Genomic DNA, 19405 nt, shown 5'->3' on the forward strand with positions numbered 1-19405 from the left:
ACCATTGAGCCAGACCGGCCAGGGCCAAAGATGTCTGTCTTTGCCATCTCTATTTAACATTGTACTAGAAGTTCTAGCCAGGGCAGTTATGCAATGAAAAAGGTAGAAAGCATCCAAATTAGAAAGAAGGAGGTAAAACAATCTCTTCCACAGATGACATGCTCTTCCACCTAGACAATCCTAAGAAATCTACAAAAAACTATTAGAACTAACAATTTGGCGACATTGCAGGATACAAGGTCAATATACAAAAATCAACTGTATTTCTATAATCCAACAATAAACTATCCAAAAATAAAATTAGAAAACAATTCAAATTACAAAAGCCCCAAAGAGAGTAAAACACTTAGAACACATTTGACAAAAGAAGGTGTAAGAATTATATACTGCAAATGACAAGACAGTATTATAAGAAATGAAAGAAGATCTAAATAAGTGAACTAGAAGGCAATATTGTTAAGTTGACAATACTTCCCAAAATGATCTAATTCACTGCAATCCCTATCAAAATCCCAGCTGGCGCTTTTGGCAAAAATTGATGAACTGATTCTAAAATTCATATGGAAATGCAAGGGATCCAGAATAGTCAAACAATCTTGAAAAAGAATAAAGTTGGGCAGCTCACACTTTCTAATTTCAAAATTCACTACATATGTATATTCTGAAAAAGCCCATTTGAAAAAGATATATCTGTTCTACTGAGCCTAACTGGCTATTTTGAACAAGATGCTTTGTTAAAAAAGAAGTCAACAATAAAAATGTCTTGCAACGTGGCAACATCTTACAAAATTGCAAATATCCAACAATCCATATCCTTTGATTCAGCAATTATATTTTTAATATTATTTCTTATTATAAACTTCCACATATGTTGAATGACATTTGTACATGGTCAATTTCAGCAGCATTTGAAGATCGGAAGAGGAAACAACCTAAATGTATGTTAGAATGGTATGGATTAAACACATTATGCTACAATATCCCTTGGATTCAGATATGATTCAAAATCCAGAGTATTCTACTAATTTTGCAAAGGTCATACACTATAAATACTGTATATTATGTAACACCAAAAGAGTCTAAGCAACTCTCACTAAAAAAACGTTAAGCCCTGGCAGGTGTGGTTCAGTTGGTTGGGCAACATCCTGTACACAGAAAGGTTGTCAGACTGAAAGATTCCTGGTCAGGGTACATGCCTGGGTTGTGGACTCGATCCCCAGTTAGGGGGTGTGCAGGAGGAAGCCCATCAGTATTCTACTCTTACATCGATGTTTCTTTCTCTCTCTCTCTCCCTCTCTCTTCCTCTCCCTCTAAAAAATCAATAAAAATAATTTTTTTAATTAAGATTTTTTTTTTCAGCAAAACATATGCATAGTTACACTCGATAGGATAAGTAGACTTAAAATAGCTTCATGTCATTTTAGGTTAGGGTTTGCCCCTCAACTAGTTCATGTCAGGACAAGTTTTGCTGCCAATGAGTTATAAAAAAACCCAAAACCTTCATTTTATCAACCTTTTTTAATTTTCAAATTATAGCTAATGAATTATGGAACTGAACCTTTATTATTATTATTATTATTCACTCTTGTTTTTATAATTAGTTGTTTAAACATCTGCCTCTGCCAGTAAGCTGGACACTACTAAAGCAGGTCCAGATTTATGCCCATCTGCATCCTAAAAACATGCTTCATATAGAGAAAACACTTAATATTCTTTCTGAATTGAACAAGCAAGAATAAGGAAGACTATTTTATAATATTTGACTCCTCTAGGCAAATCAGATATAGAAGGTATGGTACAGAGTTATGCCCAGTAAGCAGTCACTATCAGTTACAGCAGACACAACCTGCAGGCCTCATAACAGGTCAGGATGATTACTGTTCTGAAACACTGTAATTTCCATCAATTACTAAACGATACCTTGTAAACAGGGATGACAGGGAAAAAAAGGGAGGATACCATATATACTAAAACATATATAATTTCCATTTAAAATTACTCTTATGGGTTTATTTCACTCTGTTTTCTAATAAAATTTAAAGAGCAAATGTTTAAAGTTAATGCCAGCAAATGTGCATATTATTCAACTCCTGCTAGTACATAAAAGATACACACCTTTCAATTCTTTACAGAGTACACAAAAAGAGAATTCTAAAAAGAAAAACCAGGCCCTGGCCAGATAGCTCAGTTGGTTAGAGCATCGTCCCAATACACAAAGGTTGAGGGTTCGATCTCCGGTCACTGCACATACAGAAGCAACCAATGAATGCAGAAATAAGTGGAACAACAAATTGATGTTTCTCTCTTCCTTCCTCTCTCTCTCTAAAATCAATAATAAAAAAATAATAAAAAGAAAAGCCAAGCTAAGTAAATTCACTGATATCTTGTTTAAGCTACAGTTAAACCTAGCACTTGCCCTGCCTGGGTGGCTCAGTTGGCTGGAGCACTGTCCCACACACCAAAAGGCTATGGGTTCAATTCCAGGTCAGAGCACATGCCCAGTTTTCGGGCTCGATTCCCAGTAGGGGGTGTGCAGGAGGCAGCCCTTCCATGTTTCTCTCTCTCATTGATGTTTCTCTCTCCTTCTCACTCTCCCTTCCTCTCTCTAAAAAGATCAATGAAAACATATTTAAATAATAACAATAATTTTTAAAAATAAATAAAAACATATTTTCAGGTGAGAATTAAAAACAAACAAAAAAACACCTGGCACTTTAAAGTAAACGTAACACTTTAAAATCAGCTAAAAAATCATTTCAACCCATGGTATTGCTAATAAAATCATAAATAAAATAGAAAATATAATCCACCAAAATAAAACTATGAATTGTTACAACTTTATACATACTAAGTAAACCACCTATCATGTTTCAATAACTTAAGGGTTAAAACTTAAGGGTTTATAATATTTTAGAACTTTATGCAATATATTTGCTTAGATTGAAAACTCCTGAGTGACAAGCTTATAAGTTCTATAAATCTGTACAGAATTCTTTGGCGTGTAAATATTAAAACAAAATTTTACATGGATTTCATTATTCCTACCTTCTAAGTATTTAGAGATTTTCTCCAGTCGGACTAGCATGTGAGAGTAAAAAAAAAAAATTAGACATATAAATATTAATGTATGCATAATGTATCAGTTGTTAAGTTAAAAAAGAGATAAAATAGTCCAACCTGAAGTTAAATCAGAACTTCTGCCACTCTTTTTGTCCTCTACAATTTCATAAAATGGACCTATGACATGTAGCAATTCTTCAACTTTCTCAGTCATTGGCATTGTTTCAAGAATCTGTAATCAAAAGAAACAAATCTTGTGAAATCACAAACTATTAAGCTGATCTAAATTACTATCAAATAATACAACATTTTGATAATTTTGTGATGTGAGGTTCATTTATAGACTCCCAAAGTACCTATATTAATTACATGCTTAATGTATATAACCTCTTAGAAAAGTTTCAAGTATATTAAAGACTTAAAAAATGTTTTCATTTTGAAGACTATTCCACAGAAGTTTCATGTAAACTTTTACACAATAATCTATAAATTGTGCATTTAAAACTAAGGACATTAATGGTAAATAAGAGAGAAAACTGTGGGGTTAGTGTAAAACTGTTCTTTAACTTGATGGTATTATTTCTAAAAGGGCACAAAAGTAAAATAGGAAATAATAACCACTTTCAGACACCTTTAAAACTGTGGGCCAATTAAGAATCACCAAATTTAAAGAGCAAGGTATATTAATTGAAAAGGCATTCAAATAAATAGCCATTAGTTGGTGACTGACAGCAATGCAATATGCCAAAGAAAAGCCATAAAGTACTTCCTTTAAGTGAAAAGATATGAATGTAAGTATAGAAAACACACACAGTATATATAGGTTTCAGTACTACCCGAGGTTTCAGGCATCAACTAGGGGTCTTGGAAAATATACCCCACAGTTAATGGAGGACTACTGTACACTGATTTGTCTTTAAACTCAACAGACATAATGTACATTACTCAAATGCTGGGTGACTTTTCTGGAAATCCCCATGAGATAGTCTGTAAAATTGTACAGAAAATAGAATTTTATATTTCTTTTTTATTACAAATCAAAATAAACTATGTATAGAAACATGAATTATATACCCCAAACCACATTAGTTACTCTATTCCCTCAAAGCTAAAATCCTATTAAGTTATTTTGGAAGAATTTTTTATTCCAGCAACTTTTTTGGTGATATTTCACTAAACAGTTTATAAATTATGAAAAGCCATTTTCTATTAAGCATTATCTATTATAACATATAAATAAAATTAATAAGATTCCTTAAAACCTTGAATGCAAAGGCATGGAACAAGATTTATACTAAAAAAGTAATTCTAAAGAGCAATAGTATAGTGATTGTGAACTATATTTAAGCACATAATTCAATGGCTGCTTCAGTTAGTAAATTATTGCTATTAGGAAAAGTTCCAAATTCAGTTATGAAATCTTTGGGATAATGTACTATCCCCACATGATTATTTGAAAGCATGTAATTTTATCTACTGATGTCCACAAAGCTAAACTCTGAAGATAACTGAAAGCACTAATCAAATTTTCAACCATGCATATCTTAATATTTTTAGATTTACCTCTAAAAGTTTCCTATAAACTTTATTATATTCACAGTATGAAATGAACATTTTAAAGTCTCGGTAAAAACAGTTGAAATAGTTGGTGTATTCTTTTGATTAGAGAAGTAGTTACAGAAACCTACAGGAACAGAGGAAGCATTTTAAGCCAGCTACACGCACCCCACTTTAAACTGTGGCTACATCATGCATGAATAAAATTCAACAGGAAAAATGAGTAAATTTTACTTAATGTGTCAATTCAGCTTTATATAACTGAGGTGTGTCCTAAAAATTATAATGTTATTTAAGGTAAAGAAAAGGAATAGTTATCAAACCAAAAAGGCTTTAGATTCTCTTTTTCTCTGCTGTTGAAAGGCTCCTTTGTTATTGTGTTACTGATATAGTTGACGGCCAAAAAAACTAAACTCTGTCCTCTGTTATAAACAAAGTCCACTAAAAAAACTTGTGAAAAAGTAACCAAGGGCACAATCTGAGCAGTGTAGATGTGATTAAAACAAAACAAAAGAAAAAAACTAGTTTGAATCTACCAAATCAAAATTACTACACAGATTAATACTGTCAAACATCTGGCAAAAATACCCTATTCTTTTTTATAAATTTGATGTTCAAAGATAATTTACTTAAAATTATAAACAGACCTAGGTTTCACACCTTCTGATCCATTGTCAACATAAAAATGGTCCTTTATAAAAAGGCACTAAGTTCATCTTTTAAATCTCCGATTTCTTCATAAATTTGCTTCTCTGAACAATGACTTGAACAGACTTAAAAGGGCTAGTTAATAAGGAATGCACTTTCTAGTAGTTACCAGAGAAACTAAAAGTATCCTTATCCTGCTTCTAAAGGATCTTTGCACGGAAAGAAAAATGCTACTGAGAAATAGTGATGGTAATATCTCAATTTATGAGTCAAAAGGTATATAAGACCACTGATGGGAAGTCTTGTAAACTATCTCTCCTAAATAAAAAATTCCAATGCAGAAATGCTTTCAAGAGAGTCCAGGTACTTCTCAGGTTCTAAGAGACATATTCTGAAATATTCATATTTATACACTTTCTGCAAAAGTGAACTCTACAGAGAGACAGGGAAGAGGAAAAAAACACACAAAAGAACAAAATATCATGTTACCCCAATGTGATAAATCATAAGGAAAAAAACACCTTAAGATGAACTTTGATGAGACAGATAAAGCCCTGATAAATTCAATAATCTAGATTCTATATTCTAACATAGTACAATCTCCTTGTTCCTAAAAAAAAAAAAAAAAGCAGCTAATTTGCCTGATAACAAAATTAAATTAGAATGGCTCTGGATATTTTTATTTTCCTCTATGAATTATTTTCCCTACCTTTTTCATTTCTTCAACATACGCAATCATGGCTTCCTCTTTGGTCATATCACCCAATGAACTCCAAGCATTCCTAAAAATGAAAATATCCACATAACAATAAAAAGAAACCTGATTTTCTTTTTTAATAATTTTTAATTTTTCAATTACATTGATGTACATTATATTAGTTTCAGGTGAACAACCCAGTGAGTAGATATTTGTATTTTAGTATATGTGCTGCCTAAACAAGCACTGATTAGAAATTTATATAATTTACAAAGTGATCACCCTGATAAATTTTGTACCAATCTGACACCATATATAGTTATTACAATATTATTGACTATATTCCCAATGCTGTACTTTCCATTTCCACGACTATTTTGTAACTACCAATTTGAAAGACACCCAATTTTCAATTGCTCAGAATATAATTTATAGTTAATAATATAGGGTCACAAATTTAAAACAAGCTCTACTTAAAGCCATATTATATTTCCAAAGGATCTCTTTAAGTGCACCATCTTGAATAAAAATATCACAGTGAATAAACTAGCAAATTAAACAATATTTTAAATTAATAAGTATATAACCCATTTATAGACTACAGATTATAGACACTGTCTTACATAGACTATAGGCTATTCATAAATATTTGCTAAAAACTCTTTACAAGTTTTTATATCATTATAACGAACAATGACAGAAATAAATATTTTAGAAGGCTCTACATGAACTGTCACAGCCATGTTTTAAACAAACAGAAGTTTTGGTTAAAAGTGCCCATTAATTTAAATAAAAGGCTAACTTACACTTTTAAAAAAAGGAACTGATTTCTTCTAAAAAAATAAAAGTGTGAGGGACAGGAAAATTTTAAATCCCTAGATAATGAGAATAGTCCTTTAGAACTTTTGCCTAAAATGAAAACCTCGCCCGGCTGGGCGTGGCTCAGCGGTTGAGCGTCGACCTAGGATCCAGGCGATCGGGGTTCGATTCTCGGTCAGGGCACATGCCCAGGTTGCAGGCTCGTAGCCCATCAATGACTCTCTCATCATTGATGTTTTTATCTCTCTCTCCCTCTCCTTCCCTCTCTCTGAAATCAATAAAGATACATTTTTTTTAAAAAAAAGAAAACCTCGCCCTGCTGGGTGTGGCTCAGTGGTTGAGCATCAACCTAGGATCCAGGCAATCGGGGTTTGATTCCCGGTTAGGGCGCATGCCGGGGTTTCGGGCTCAATCCCCAGTTGGGGGCGTGCAGGAGGCAGCCAATCAATGACTCTCTCATCATTGATGTTTCTATCTCTCTCTCCCTCTCCTTTCCTCTCTCTGAAATCAATAAAGATATATAAAAAAATATAAAATGAAAACCTCTTGTTTCATATGTTTTTTCCAGAAGCACTTTAACTCCACCAAAAGTCAATCCTGAGGGAAAATGGTAAATAAATAAATTTTCTTAAAACAGACTAAATAAAATGTTGCTTGTATACTTAACCTATTATTTTATGACTACTCATAAAGCTCTCAGAGAAAAGCAGAGAACAAAGAAATCTTCAAAGCAGTTTAAGGACTTCCAATTCAGAAAGAAGAAATTTAGCCTTCAAAATGTGTGGCTCTTAAGACAAGCTTCACCAATTAGCATACTCTATTCATACCCAACAGTCTAATTAGACGTTTCCTTAGACATTTGCAAAGTCCTCAAGAGTATTTAAAACATCAAGTGTTGCCCTAGCCAGTCTGGTTCAGTGGTTAGAGCGTCGGCCTGCAGACTGAAGGGTCCCAGGTTCAATTTTGGCCAAGAGCACGAACCTTGGTTGCAGGCTCAATTCCCAGCCCTGGTCCGACTGTGTGCAGGAGGCAACCAATCAATGTGTCTCCCTTACACTGATGTGTCTCTCCCTCTCTCTCTTCCATTCTCTCTGAAACAATGGAAAAAATATCTTCGGGTGAGGATTAAAAATTCAATCAATCAATCAATAAAACATCAAATGTTAGTCAATCGGAAAAAGAGCAAAAGTATCTCTGGATTTTTCTTTCTTTTATTAATTTTTTATTTATTGATTGATTTTAAAGAGGGAGAGAGAGAGAGACAAACATCAATTTGTTGTTCCACTTATTTATGCACTGATTCTTATATGTGCCCTGACTGGGGATCAAACCCGCAGCCTTGGTGTATCAGAATGATGCTACAATCAACTGAGCTACTGGGACAGGGCAACTCTATGGATATTTTATTATTCTAATAAGTATATTAAAAATCAAATTTTAGCCCAGCCAGTATTGCTCAGCAGTTGAGCACTGACCTATGATCCAAGAGATCGTGTGGTTTGATTCATGGTCAGGGCACATACCCGGGGTTGTGGGCTCAACCCCCAGTACGGGAAGTTCAGGAATCAGCCAATCAATAATTCTCTCACCATGGATGTTTCTTTCTCCCTCTCCCCCTCTCCCTGAAATCAATAAATACATATTATTTTTTTTTAAGTCAAATTTTAGTCCTGGCCAGGTAGTTCAGTTAGTTAGTGTTGTCTCAGTATGCCAAAGTGGGGGTTCGGGGCACATACAAGAACCAATAGATAAATGCTTAAGTGAATAGAAAAATAATCAGTTTCTCTCTCCCTCTCTCTCTCATTTCTCCTCTCTAAAAAAATCATAATTTTTTTAAAAAAATCAAATTTTTCCCAGGCTGGGCATGGCTCAGCGGTTGAGCATCGACCTAGGATCCAGGAGATCACACTTCTACTCCGGTCAGTGCGCATGCGTAGGTTGCATGCTCGATCCCCAGTCGGGCGTGCAGGAGGCAGCCGATCAATGATGACTCTCTCATCATTGCTGTGTCTCTGTCTCTCTCTTTCCCTATCCCTTCCGCTCTCTGAAATCAATAAAGATATATTTTTTTAAAAATTTTATTATCCAAGTATAATGGGACAGGAGTGATGCCTTAGATAAAATGTTAGTAGTCAGTACCTGAGTCATGTTCCTAGTTACTTTTTTTTTTTTTAATCCTCATCAGAGCATATTTTCCATTGCTTTTCAGAAGGAGTGGAAGGAGAGAGGGAGAGAGAGAGAGAAACATCAATGTGAGAGAGACACATCAATTGGTTGCCTCCCACACACTCCCCATCCAGGGTCAGGGATCAAGCCTGCAACCGAGGTTTGTGCCCTTGTCCAGAATTGAACCCAGGACCCTTCAGTACACAGGCCGACACTGTAACCACTGAGCCAAACCCACTGGGGCCCTAGTTACTTTTTATCTTAAAGGCTCAAAACAATATGATTTTAGAAGTCTTTTTTTTTAATTTTTTTAAAAAAATATATCTTTATTGATTTCAGCGAGAGGAAGGGAGAGGGAGAGAGAGAGAAACATCAATGATGAGAGATTCATTGATCGGCTGCCTCCTGCACACCCCTGGCTGGGATCAAGCCCGCAACCCAGGCATGTGCCCTGACCCGGAATCAAACCTTGATCTCCTGGATCCTAAGTTGATGCTCAACTGCTGAGCCATGCCCGGCCAGGCACAAGTCACTGTTTTTCATGTCAGGTCAAAGAGGCAGGAAAGTTTGTCCCTTTAACTTTGAGTGGGAGCTGCTCCTGACATAATAAAAAGAAAAAACTCCATAAAAGGAAAGACTAACTGAAAATTCTTTATTATCTCTGATGCTATTCCTTTCTTTTCATTGTTTTCCTCTCTCACCCAAGACTTTCCTATTTGTGTGAAACTGTGTTAAGAGCACAAGAAGGAGCCCAGCCCGGTGTGGCTCAGCAGTTTAGCGTTGACCTAGGATCCAGGTGATCGGGGTTCAATTCCTGGTCAGGGCACAGGCCCGGGTTGCGGGCCTGATCCCCAGTTGGGGGCATGCAGGAGGCGGCCAATCAATGACTCTCTCATCATTGATGTTTCTCTCTCTCTCTCTCCCTCTCCTTTCCTCTCTCTGAAATCAATATATATTTAAAAAAAAAAAAAAGGAGCACAAGAAAGATAAAAGCTGTATCCTATACCTAGAGCCCGTTACACACAGAATAATATATAGCTACATAAATAACTAGCATTACAGTAAAATTTCCTTCATAGCTCTCTACATAAAATTACCATTTATATCTTCCAACAGGATCCCAGAATCCAGGTCTTGATAGTTTACAGGGGCCTTCAGTTGCCTGCTTATAGAAGCTATAGAACTTGAGCATCATTTCATTTGTTGGCTGGAATGAACCTTTTGGAAACATAACAATAAATAAAGATCATTTGGAGAATGCAATTGATAATCTAAGGCAAAGTCACTGAGCTATACAAATTGTGATTTTTTTTAGTATTTCTTTAATAGTTCAGATAACTATTTCTATCCTATAGAAACAAAAGTTATGGCTCTGTTGGTTGCTTTACTCTTCAAATTTTTTAAAAACTCTGAGATTTTACATTTTATTTTTTTTAGTTTTTTAGGTTTTTTAAAATCTGTTTTTATTGATTTCAGAGAGTGGAAGGGAGAGGGGGAGAGAGGTAGAAACATCAATGATGAGAGAGTCATTGATCGGCTGGCTGCCTCCTGCATGCCCCATGCTGGGGAGCAAGCCCGCAACCCAGGCATGTGCCCTGATGGGGAATGGAACTATGATCTCCTGGATCATAGGTTGATGTTCAACTGCTGAGCAGTGCCAGCCATGCATGAGATTCTGCACTTTAATAACAATGCCTAACACAGTTCAATAAATAAAAGAATAGCCCTGGACAGGTAGGTCAGTTGGTTATCGCATTGGCCCAATACGGCAAGAATGCGTGTTCAATCCCCAGTCAGGGCAAATACAGGAAGTAACCAATGAAGGCATAATAAGTGAAACAAATCGATGTTTCTCTCTCTCCCAATTCAATTTAAAAAAATTAATAAGGCTCTAGATGGTTTGGCTCACTGGTTAGAGCATTGGCCCTCAGACTGAAAGGTCCCGAGTTCAATTTTGATCAAGGGCATATACCTCGGTTACAGGCTCAATCCCTAGCCAGGGTCAAAGTGCGTACGGGAGGAAACCAATTGATGTGTTTCTCTCACATCGATGTTTCTCTCTCTCCCTCCCTTCCACTCTCTCTGAAAAGCAATGGAAAAAATATATATCCTTGGGTGAGGATTAAAAAAATTATAATAATAAAAATAAATCAAAATAAAAAAACTTGTGTATACTGCCCTGAGCTTGAGAGAGTCCCCATTCTTGAAGATGCTTCTAATGAGATTAGTCACATTACCAAATGTGTATTTTTTATTTTTTTTAAAGTTAATAAGAATAAATGAACAAACGTGCTTTAGGTATAACCAAAGTAACTGGCAAGTGTCATTTAAAAACACAAATATATTAAAATATACAATAACTGTATACAATAACTGTAACTGTAATAAGGTATGTTTAGTCAAATATTGTAACAAACCAAAAATGACTAGCACAAGTGAAAAAGTTAAATGTATATTCTGCTTAATAAAATTTCAACAGTAAGAAATTCAACTCCTCTAGGCCAAATTTCAGTTTTTCAGTGGCTAAGGAAATTCAGCTAAAACTAACCAGAGTGTACTGTAATTGAAAAAGAATTAAACCAAGATAAAATAGATTTTTCACTTCCTACATCAATTTCTTTAAAGACCTGTCTTCAGCTCGGCCGGGCATGGCTCAGCAGTTGAGCATCAACCTAGGATCCAGGCGATCGGGGTTCGATTCCTGGTCGGGGCACATGCCCGGGTTGCGGGCTAGGCAGTGATCCACGACTCTCTCATCATTGATGTTTCTCTCTCTCTCTCTCTCCTTTCCTCCCTCTGAAATCAATAAAGATATATTTTAAAAAATAAAGACCAATCTTCATATATGTTTCTGCCTATCTATAACCCTTTTATGTTTAAAAATTTGTATAATACTCAGTAACAGGGAAAAATTGGAATGTAAGTATTTTATGAGTATTTAGCTAAATAAATATGAGACCATTATACAACAGGATAATTTAAAACTACAGCCTTTAAAAATTATATAATAGGAAGAGTATAGGGGGGATAAATGGTGATGGGGGAAAAATTAAAGAAAAAAATTATAGTATAGAAAAAATATAAATGGCATGAGAAAAGTTTCATAATATACTATAAAATAAGAAAAAACAGCATATTCAGTATATTCCACTTTTACAAAACAAGTATTTATGTATATAAAATGTATAATAGAAGAAAACTCATCAAATAGTTAAAAGATGATCTCTCTGGACAGTAGGCATACAGGTTATTTTTACTCTTTTTTTCTCGTTTGTGTTTTTAAAATATTTACTTTCAGTGTGTATTACTTTTATACCAAAAATTATAAATATAAAAATTAAAACTATAAAAATATATTTTTAAAACTTGACAGATTGCCCTGGCTGGTATAGCCCAGTGGTTAGAGCATCGGCCCCGGGCACTGAAGGGTCCCAGGTTTGATTCCTGGTCAAGGGCACATACCTGGGTTGCAGGTTTGATTCCCTGCCCTGGTCTCTTTCATTTCAATGTTTCTTTTCCTTTCTCTCTTTCATTCCTTCTCTCTCCCTCTCTCTTCCTCCCTCCCTCCTTTCCACTCTCTCTAAAAATATGTGGAAAAAATATCCTCAAGTGAAGATTAACAAACAAAAAAACACAAAAAACTTTATAGATTACATAATAAACAGCATGTGGTAATCAAAAGCTAGTAGTACATGAAAGTGAAAATTACAACACAGACAAGATGAGAGCTGGTATTTCAGGTTTGGCGAAGAATGAGTAATTAATTCCAAAATCACAATAATAATTATCTACATAATGTTCATTTAGGAGTATCTATTAGATATACTGTTTCAATGATATAGTCCTTCTTTACATAGCAGAGAAGGAAAATGAAAAAACTAGTTAAAAATAGTTATCTATTTAAGTAACACAAATTTAAATTTAAAACATCAAAAGCCTCATCTTTATAATATCTTCAGGAAGTTAATCAAATAAAATTTAAAAGTTAATTGGTTAAGGTGGATAATACATACATTAGCACAGGTTAAAGCAAAAACTGGTAACATACAATGAAGGTATTCTGTGAGACACTGAATTAAAGTATAATCTCTGTCCTCAAGGTTCTCACACACGATAAATTTAATATATGTGTTTAAAATATTATCTAAGAATTTGCCCAGCCATGGCTCAGCAGTTGAGCATCGACCTATGATCCAGGAGATCAAGGTTCAATTCCCAGACAGGGCACAAGCCCGGGTTGCAGGCTCAATCCCTAGTGGAGGGTGTGCAGGAGGCAGCCAATCAATGACTCTCTCATCACTGATGTTTCTCTCTCTCTCCCCCCGCCTTCCTCTCTCTGAAATCAATGAAGACATATTAAAAAATATATATATATTCTAAGAATTTAAATTTTCTAAAGGTCAAGGGAATACCAGACATAGATGTTATAGAATTAATTATAACCTTAGGACTTAAATACAGATTAAGCAAAAAGGAACAAAAAATGCCCTGGCCAGTGTGGCTCAGTTGGTTGGGGTATCCTCCCATGCACCCAAAGGCTGCTGATTGGATTCCCTGTCAGGGCACATTCCTGGTTGGATGCTTGGATGCCTGGTTAGGGCACATGCCTGGGTTGCAGGTTCAATCCCTGGTGGGGATGAGTACAGGAGGCAGATGGATGTTTCTCTCTCTCTCTCACCCCTCCCCTCTCTTTTAAAAAAAACAAAACACACCAGTAAAATATATTTTACTCGGGTAAGGTTAAAAAAAAAAAAGAAATAAAAAATTATAAGCTCTTACTCTGAAACACAGTCCAGGGCAAACCAAACAATTTAAAAGTAATGTAAAAATATTTTAAAATTCATTGTAACAATACTTCTGTCTCAATTAAATCAATTAAGTTTCACAGGATAACAGATTTTGAACACTGTCCAACACAAGTGCCATTTGGCAGGGTATCTTAACTAAGCAATACCTTATTATGTAATAGAAACTTTATTTACATGAGTTTCTTAATAAGTGATATGTAAATAAAAAATAAAAAGATTAAAAGTGATATGTACGTCAATAAAGGTAGTAGACTAGAGACATCAAGTCTAGTTTTATCAATTTTTAAAAATATTTTAAAACATGTAATTTAGGAGAAAGGATGAAGATAGAATTTATACAAAACTCTGAGAATCATGCCTTTCTATAAACTCTCTTAATTGGGCATTTTTAAAAATCAGTATCTAAATAAGTTCCCATTTCTTCACATTTGTTCACTCTTATCTTTCAATCCCCCACATGTCCTCCTCCAATTTGATGTTTGAGATTACAAAAAGGACACTATTTTGTGTATATTTGTTTCCAAACTTTTTGAATTTGTACTTAATTAATTTTTATTGAATGGTGTTGAATATTCAGTATGCAGCCAACTAATGATTCATAAAAATAGAGAACATGATATTAAATACTACAGTCATACATTAATGTTGTATTTAGTTAGTATTACACTCTGGCACAATAATAGTACTTAAAAGCATCATTTAAAATACAGGTTTATTTATTATTATACTGCAGGAGGATATGAAGTGAAAAATAAAAGTCCCCCTCTCCAAGCTTCTTCACAGAAAAAAAATATTTGAATAATGGCCTTAAACTTCCCAACACTGGTCAAAGACATAAATTATAAATTCAAAAAATTGCAAACCCCAAAGAGAATAAATATGAAGAAAACTATACCTAGATACATCCTAGTCAAATTGCAGAAAATCAAAGGTAAAGGACAACTCAAAAGACTTTTCCCCCAGGTCCAATATGAGTATAAAAAGGAGAAACCAGTACAATAGCAAAAAGAGTAGCAAATATATATATTACAATAAATAGTTTTACAAATGAATGTAGTTGTTCTTTCATTTCTTTCCCTTCATATCAAAGTTTTCAAAAGGCTTAAATAGTAGACTTTGTGAGTATGTGCTACCAGGCATCCCCATGCCAGTTGTTTTTTTAACATACCCAAATCCGCAGTCATTAAGTAACAAGACTTTTGTTTTCAACAATATAAAGCACTTAAAATCATATTTGTCTCAGGCTTGAAAGATCAGTAGAAATTAATTCACATTTGATGCCTCCCTTTAGTTACATGCCTTTGAAATGCAGAAAAGAAGTAGGTTAAATAAGCAAGAGTAGAAACCGAAAGGTTAAAAGAGGTGAGATTCGTAAACTGGGGCCTCAGGCCTCTGCATGAGGTTTCTTCAGCCGGGTCCCCAGTGCACGTACCATTTTTCGGCAAACTCTGGATCACCTTCACCGCCGCCTGAAACCTGGTTTCATGCACGGATCTTGTGTCCGCCATCTCCAGCCGCCAGCGCCAGCCCGGGTCCCAAGGTCCGTCGGCTGGAATTACGAAGCAGCAGCACCAGCTTTCCCAGGAGCCTGCATGCAACTAGAACAAGGAGCGCAATCGCGGATCAACATGCCCAAAAGAAGGAGGCCGAGGAGCACAGCTGGTCAGTTCCCCTGCCCTATCCAGGCCACACAGACCGAAGTGGCCCCGCTCCTTCCTCCTCCCAGGGGCGTGACCAAGCCGAGAAGCCGGCCTGCGAAGACAAGAACTCACCGAGAGGAAGACCATCTCTAGCAGAAGGTGGAGGGGCTCCGGCCACCGGTGGTCGCGGAGCCGTTCTCCCACCCGCAGGACCCTGGCGGAGCAGCCACACCCCCCATCCCGGCGGGGTCTCTGTCCCTCCGCGCTTTCCCCCACAGCCCCGCCCCAGAGCCGCCCGAGGACGCGCTCGCTGCGGCCACGGCAGCCTAGCAGCAAACTCCACCCACCGCCCCACGCCGCAGCGATGACGCGAGCAGTCCGTCGGTCTCTGAGAAGGGCCGGAGAAAGGGAAAAAGAAGTAAGATGGATCCGCGGAGGACCCGGGGCTCGCTTTTGGAACAGAACAGACCTATGTGTACGCACAAGCACAGTGCGCATGGGACGGGATTGCTGGGACTGGGCCCGAAGCAGCGCGCGTCGGTAATGCTGGCCACAGAAACCCAAAAGACTCTAGTCTTCAGCGCCTGCCCTTTGTTAGGTTAAGGTTAGAGGGAGGTAATGGCACGTAAACAAAGGGAGAGGCAAGGTGCGAACCTTAAATTCTGCCGTTTAAGGTGTGGCTCAGTTGGTTGAGCATGGTCCCGTGCCCGAGAGGTCGCTGGTTCCAATTCAGATCAGGGCACATGCCCGGGCTGGGGGCTCCATTTCTAGTAAGAGGCGTGCAAGAGGCAGCCCATCAATGTTTCTCTCTCTCCCTCTACCTTCCTTTCCCTAAAATCAATTAAAATATACATTTTTTTAAAATTTGCCATTTAAGTTCTGCGACCTAGGTCAAGTTAACTTTGCCTCTCCGGTGGCAATCTTTAAACCACCCCAAAGGGTAGATGAAAGAATTTAGGGATGCTGGATGGCGATGTTTCGCAGTGCTTGGCTCGCAAGTCTCTGACAGCTTTAGCTGCGGGAGACAAGGAGATCCGTCCAAGCTACGAGCAAAGGAAAGAGAGGGGAGGTCGCTCGCTGTTAGTCTGGCCGGGGCGGGGAGAGCACCTGCCCCAGCACCACCTCTAACGTCGAGTCGCAAGGGAGCTGAGCACAGTCTAGCTCCAACCCTATTTAATAGGGGAGGGGCGAACGAGGAACCTGTACAGATCGCCAACCCTAGGAAGGGGTACCCTGGACCTTCACCTTTCTAGCGCAACGCCCCGCATAGTCTAAGGCTTCTTTCTAGGAAGCGCTCCTAGGCCTATCGTGGGGGGGACTGATACGGGTCGTGGGGGTGAAGTCCTGCGGCCCAGAAACCCCGGTCGCCAGGTCATTTTTGTCAGTTCGGGATGGGTTAGGAGGGTTACTAATACAAACCTACTAGTACAAATATAGTAGTAATTACTCTTCCCTCGGAGCCGCAGTGCCGGCATTTACCTTGGCGTTGCCAGGCTAGGCCTGTCCGGTCCCAGACCTTAATGTCCTCGCCTTGCCCCGAGGACTTATGGGAAATGTAGTCTCCGGGACTTGGCGCTTCCGGACACCGCCTCCCGCGGCGCGCGTCCCTCCCACCTGTTCCGGTTGGGCTTCTGGGTTCTCAGGCGCTCCGGCGCTGACGGCGGATGCTCCCCTTCCTGCTGCGCCCCACTTAGTGCAAATTCAGAATACTTGTGCCGAGGGGGACACTCTGTGGTGGCCGTCGGCGGTATCCTGGTGCGACCTGACTGGAGTCTAATTTCTTGCACCTGATCCTCACTAACTTTGAGGTTACTGGTAAGAAAGCAAAGAGTGCCTTCAGACTACAGCTTACTTAGTGCCAAGTTTTTGCCAAAAAACGCCCTAGGGTGTTTACGAATGAAGAAATTGAGACTCATATTAATTAATTTGCTCAAGGCCCCACAACTTAGTAGCAGAGCCAGGAGTCAGCCAACCCCTCCCCCCCCGAAAAAAAAACAAAACCCTAGTAACGAACAAACGAAAAATTCCTGCTTTAAAACTTTTATTTAGCAGAACACCAAAGTGTAAGAGACTAATAATTTTTCTCCTTTGCTCAAACTAGGAAGATTTTATGTGTTTAATACCTACTGCTTCCTCTACTCTTCTCCTGTTCTTAGGCATTCTTTTCAGTTCCAATCTACTCGGCCATGCATACTTTTTAAAGGGTTTGGGTGTTCGTTTCTAATCTAGGACTTCATTTTTACAACTTTATTAAACTTCTGTAATAAGCTGATTTACAATATGTTTATAACAGCACTGTTTGGTAAATAGCCCCAAACCTGGAAACAACTGGGTGACCAGCAGCAGTAGAATAGATAAATATGAAGGACTGAAGAGCCATGAGAACAAATGAACCATACCTATTCAACATCTTCTGTGAATCCCTTAAACAAAATGTTAAGGAAAAGGAATCTAGATTCAAAAGAACATATTGTATGATTCCATTAACATAAAGTTCAAAATCAGGCAGGAGGTATAGTGTCTGAAAATGGGACGAGGGAATTTTAGGGTGCTAGTAATGTTGTTTCTTGCCTTAGGTGCTTGTTACATGAGTATGTGCACTTTGTGAAACTTGAAATGTGTAGCTAATATACGTTTATTTTTCTTTGTATATGTGAAAATTCAATTAAAAATTACATTTAAAGAATGTAAGTGCCATGAGGACAAGAGAGTGATTAAATTTATGTAACACGAATGGGGAAGATGTCACAGAGGAAGCAAATTAGAGCTGGTTTTTCTGTGATGAAATGGTCTTTACAAGCAGAGAAGATGGGAAAGAACCATTCTAGGGAAAGATGTAAAAGCTAAAACAGCACACCATGTGTGGTAAGTAGCAACTTTGTTCATGTGATGGGACCAAAAATATGAAGGAAGATGGGACAAGGCATTGAATGAAAAGCTGGTTGAAGGTCATGTATGCCATGCAAAGGAATTTGTATTTTGTTCATAAGTCTATAGACTATCTATTTTTGTATCAGCTACAGTTTTATCTGGAAAGCAGAACCACTATGATTAATATGGCATAAGAGATTAATTACAGGGATTAAACTATATATCTGTGAGAGCTGGTGAAGAGGCCAATAGAAGGCTATTGCCTCTGTGTCTAGAGGCGAGCCTAAAATTGCTATAGGACAGAATGTCTTATACTGTGGAAGTAGTGTGAAGTAGGGAAGAGCAAACACAAATTGAAGCCCCTAAAAACAGACTGGAAGTAATGAGGACAAATTGAACCCTACAGTATCTCACCACCTGTAAACTCAATGACATTGATAACCTTCAGAACAAAATGGTACCAATCTCCATGGAGCTGAATTCATGCCTGACCTAAGATTCAGAGAAGCTGTGGGTCAAGTTGCTATTCTGCCTGGTACCCTTAAGAGCTGCTTCACTTTTTTTTTTTTTTTTGCCAAATCTCACATTAATTCTTATGGTCAACCCTGTTAGAATGATACAGGGAAGAGAATTTCGTGAGATGCCGTTCTACCTTCTCTAAGAATGATGACTCAATACAAATTCACCACAATTGTTCTAATTGTTGCTTTCAGAGTGGCCAAAGTTTATTCCAGGAATATATACAAAAGTAAATATTTAAAATCTACTAACAGCCTGGCCGGGTGTGGCTCAGCAGTTGAGCGTTGACCTAGGATCCAAGCTATCGGGGTTCAATTCCCGGTCAGGGCACATGCCTGGGTTGTGGGCTTGATCAATGACTCTCTCATCATTGATGTTTCTATCTATCTCTCTCCCTCTCCTTTCCTCTCTCTGAAATCAATAAAGATATATTTTTTTAAATACATAAGTAAATAAATAAATAAATAAATAAATAAAATAAAATCTACTAACAGATAAAAAAGAAAATGGAAACAACCCTTAGAAGCTATTCAGAAATACCACCTGTTATGGACTGAATGTTGGTGCCCTCAAAATTCTTATATTGAAGCCCTGACCCCCAACATGACTGTACTTGGAAA

The 19405-nt window shown here is 37.4% G+C and overlaps 1 protein-coding gene across 7 annotated transcripts in view; it reads right to left on the minus strand.

The window, feature by feature from the left end:
* ACBD5 (acyl-CoA binding domain containing 5) overlaps positions 1 to 16940 on the minus strand; it is a gene marked incomplete at its 3' end in the record, with an annotated part of 44669 nt that extends 27729 nt beyond the window's left edge. For 3 of the 7 annotated variants that reach the window (XM_081143903.1, XM_081143901.1, XM_081143902.1), the window contains exons 1-5: positions 15528 to 15742; positions 15188 to 15353; positions 10045 to 10165; positions 5975 to 6047; positions 3178 to 3292 (exon numbers count right to left, since the gene is read on the minus strand). In XM_081143903.1, coding sequence (XP_081000029.1) covers positions 3178 to 3292; positions 5975 to 6047; positions 10045 to 10165; positions 15188 to 15353; positions 15528 to 15542 — 490 coding nt within the window. In that variant the 5' untranslated portion in view covers positions 15543 to 15742. Of the gene's footprint in view, positions 1 to 3177; positions 3293 to 5974; positions 6048 to 10044; positions 10166 to 15187; positions 15354 to 15527; positions 15743 to 16049; positions 16163 to 16818 lie in introns of those variants that run through there. The other 4 variants (XM_081143907.1, XM_081143904.1, XM_081143905.1 and 1 more) reach the window with 3 other exon arrangements.
* Positions 16941 to 19405: the final 2465 nt, after the last annotated feature.

Source organism: Miniopterus schreibersii, assembly GCF_964146895.1.
Source record: "Miniopterus schreibersii genome assembly, chromosome: 1".
Taxonomy (NCBI): Eukaryota; Metazoa; Chordata; class Mammalia; order Chiroptera; family Miniopteridae; genus Miniopterus; species Miniopterus schreibersii.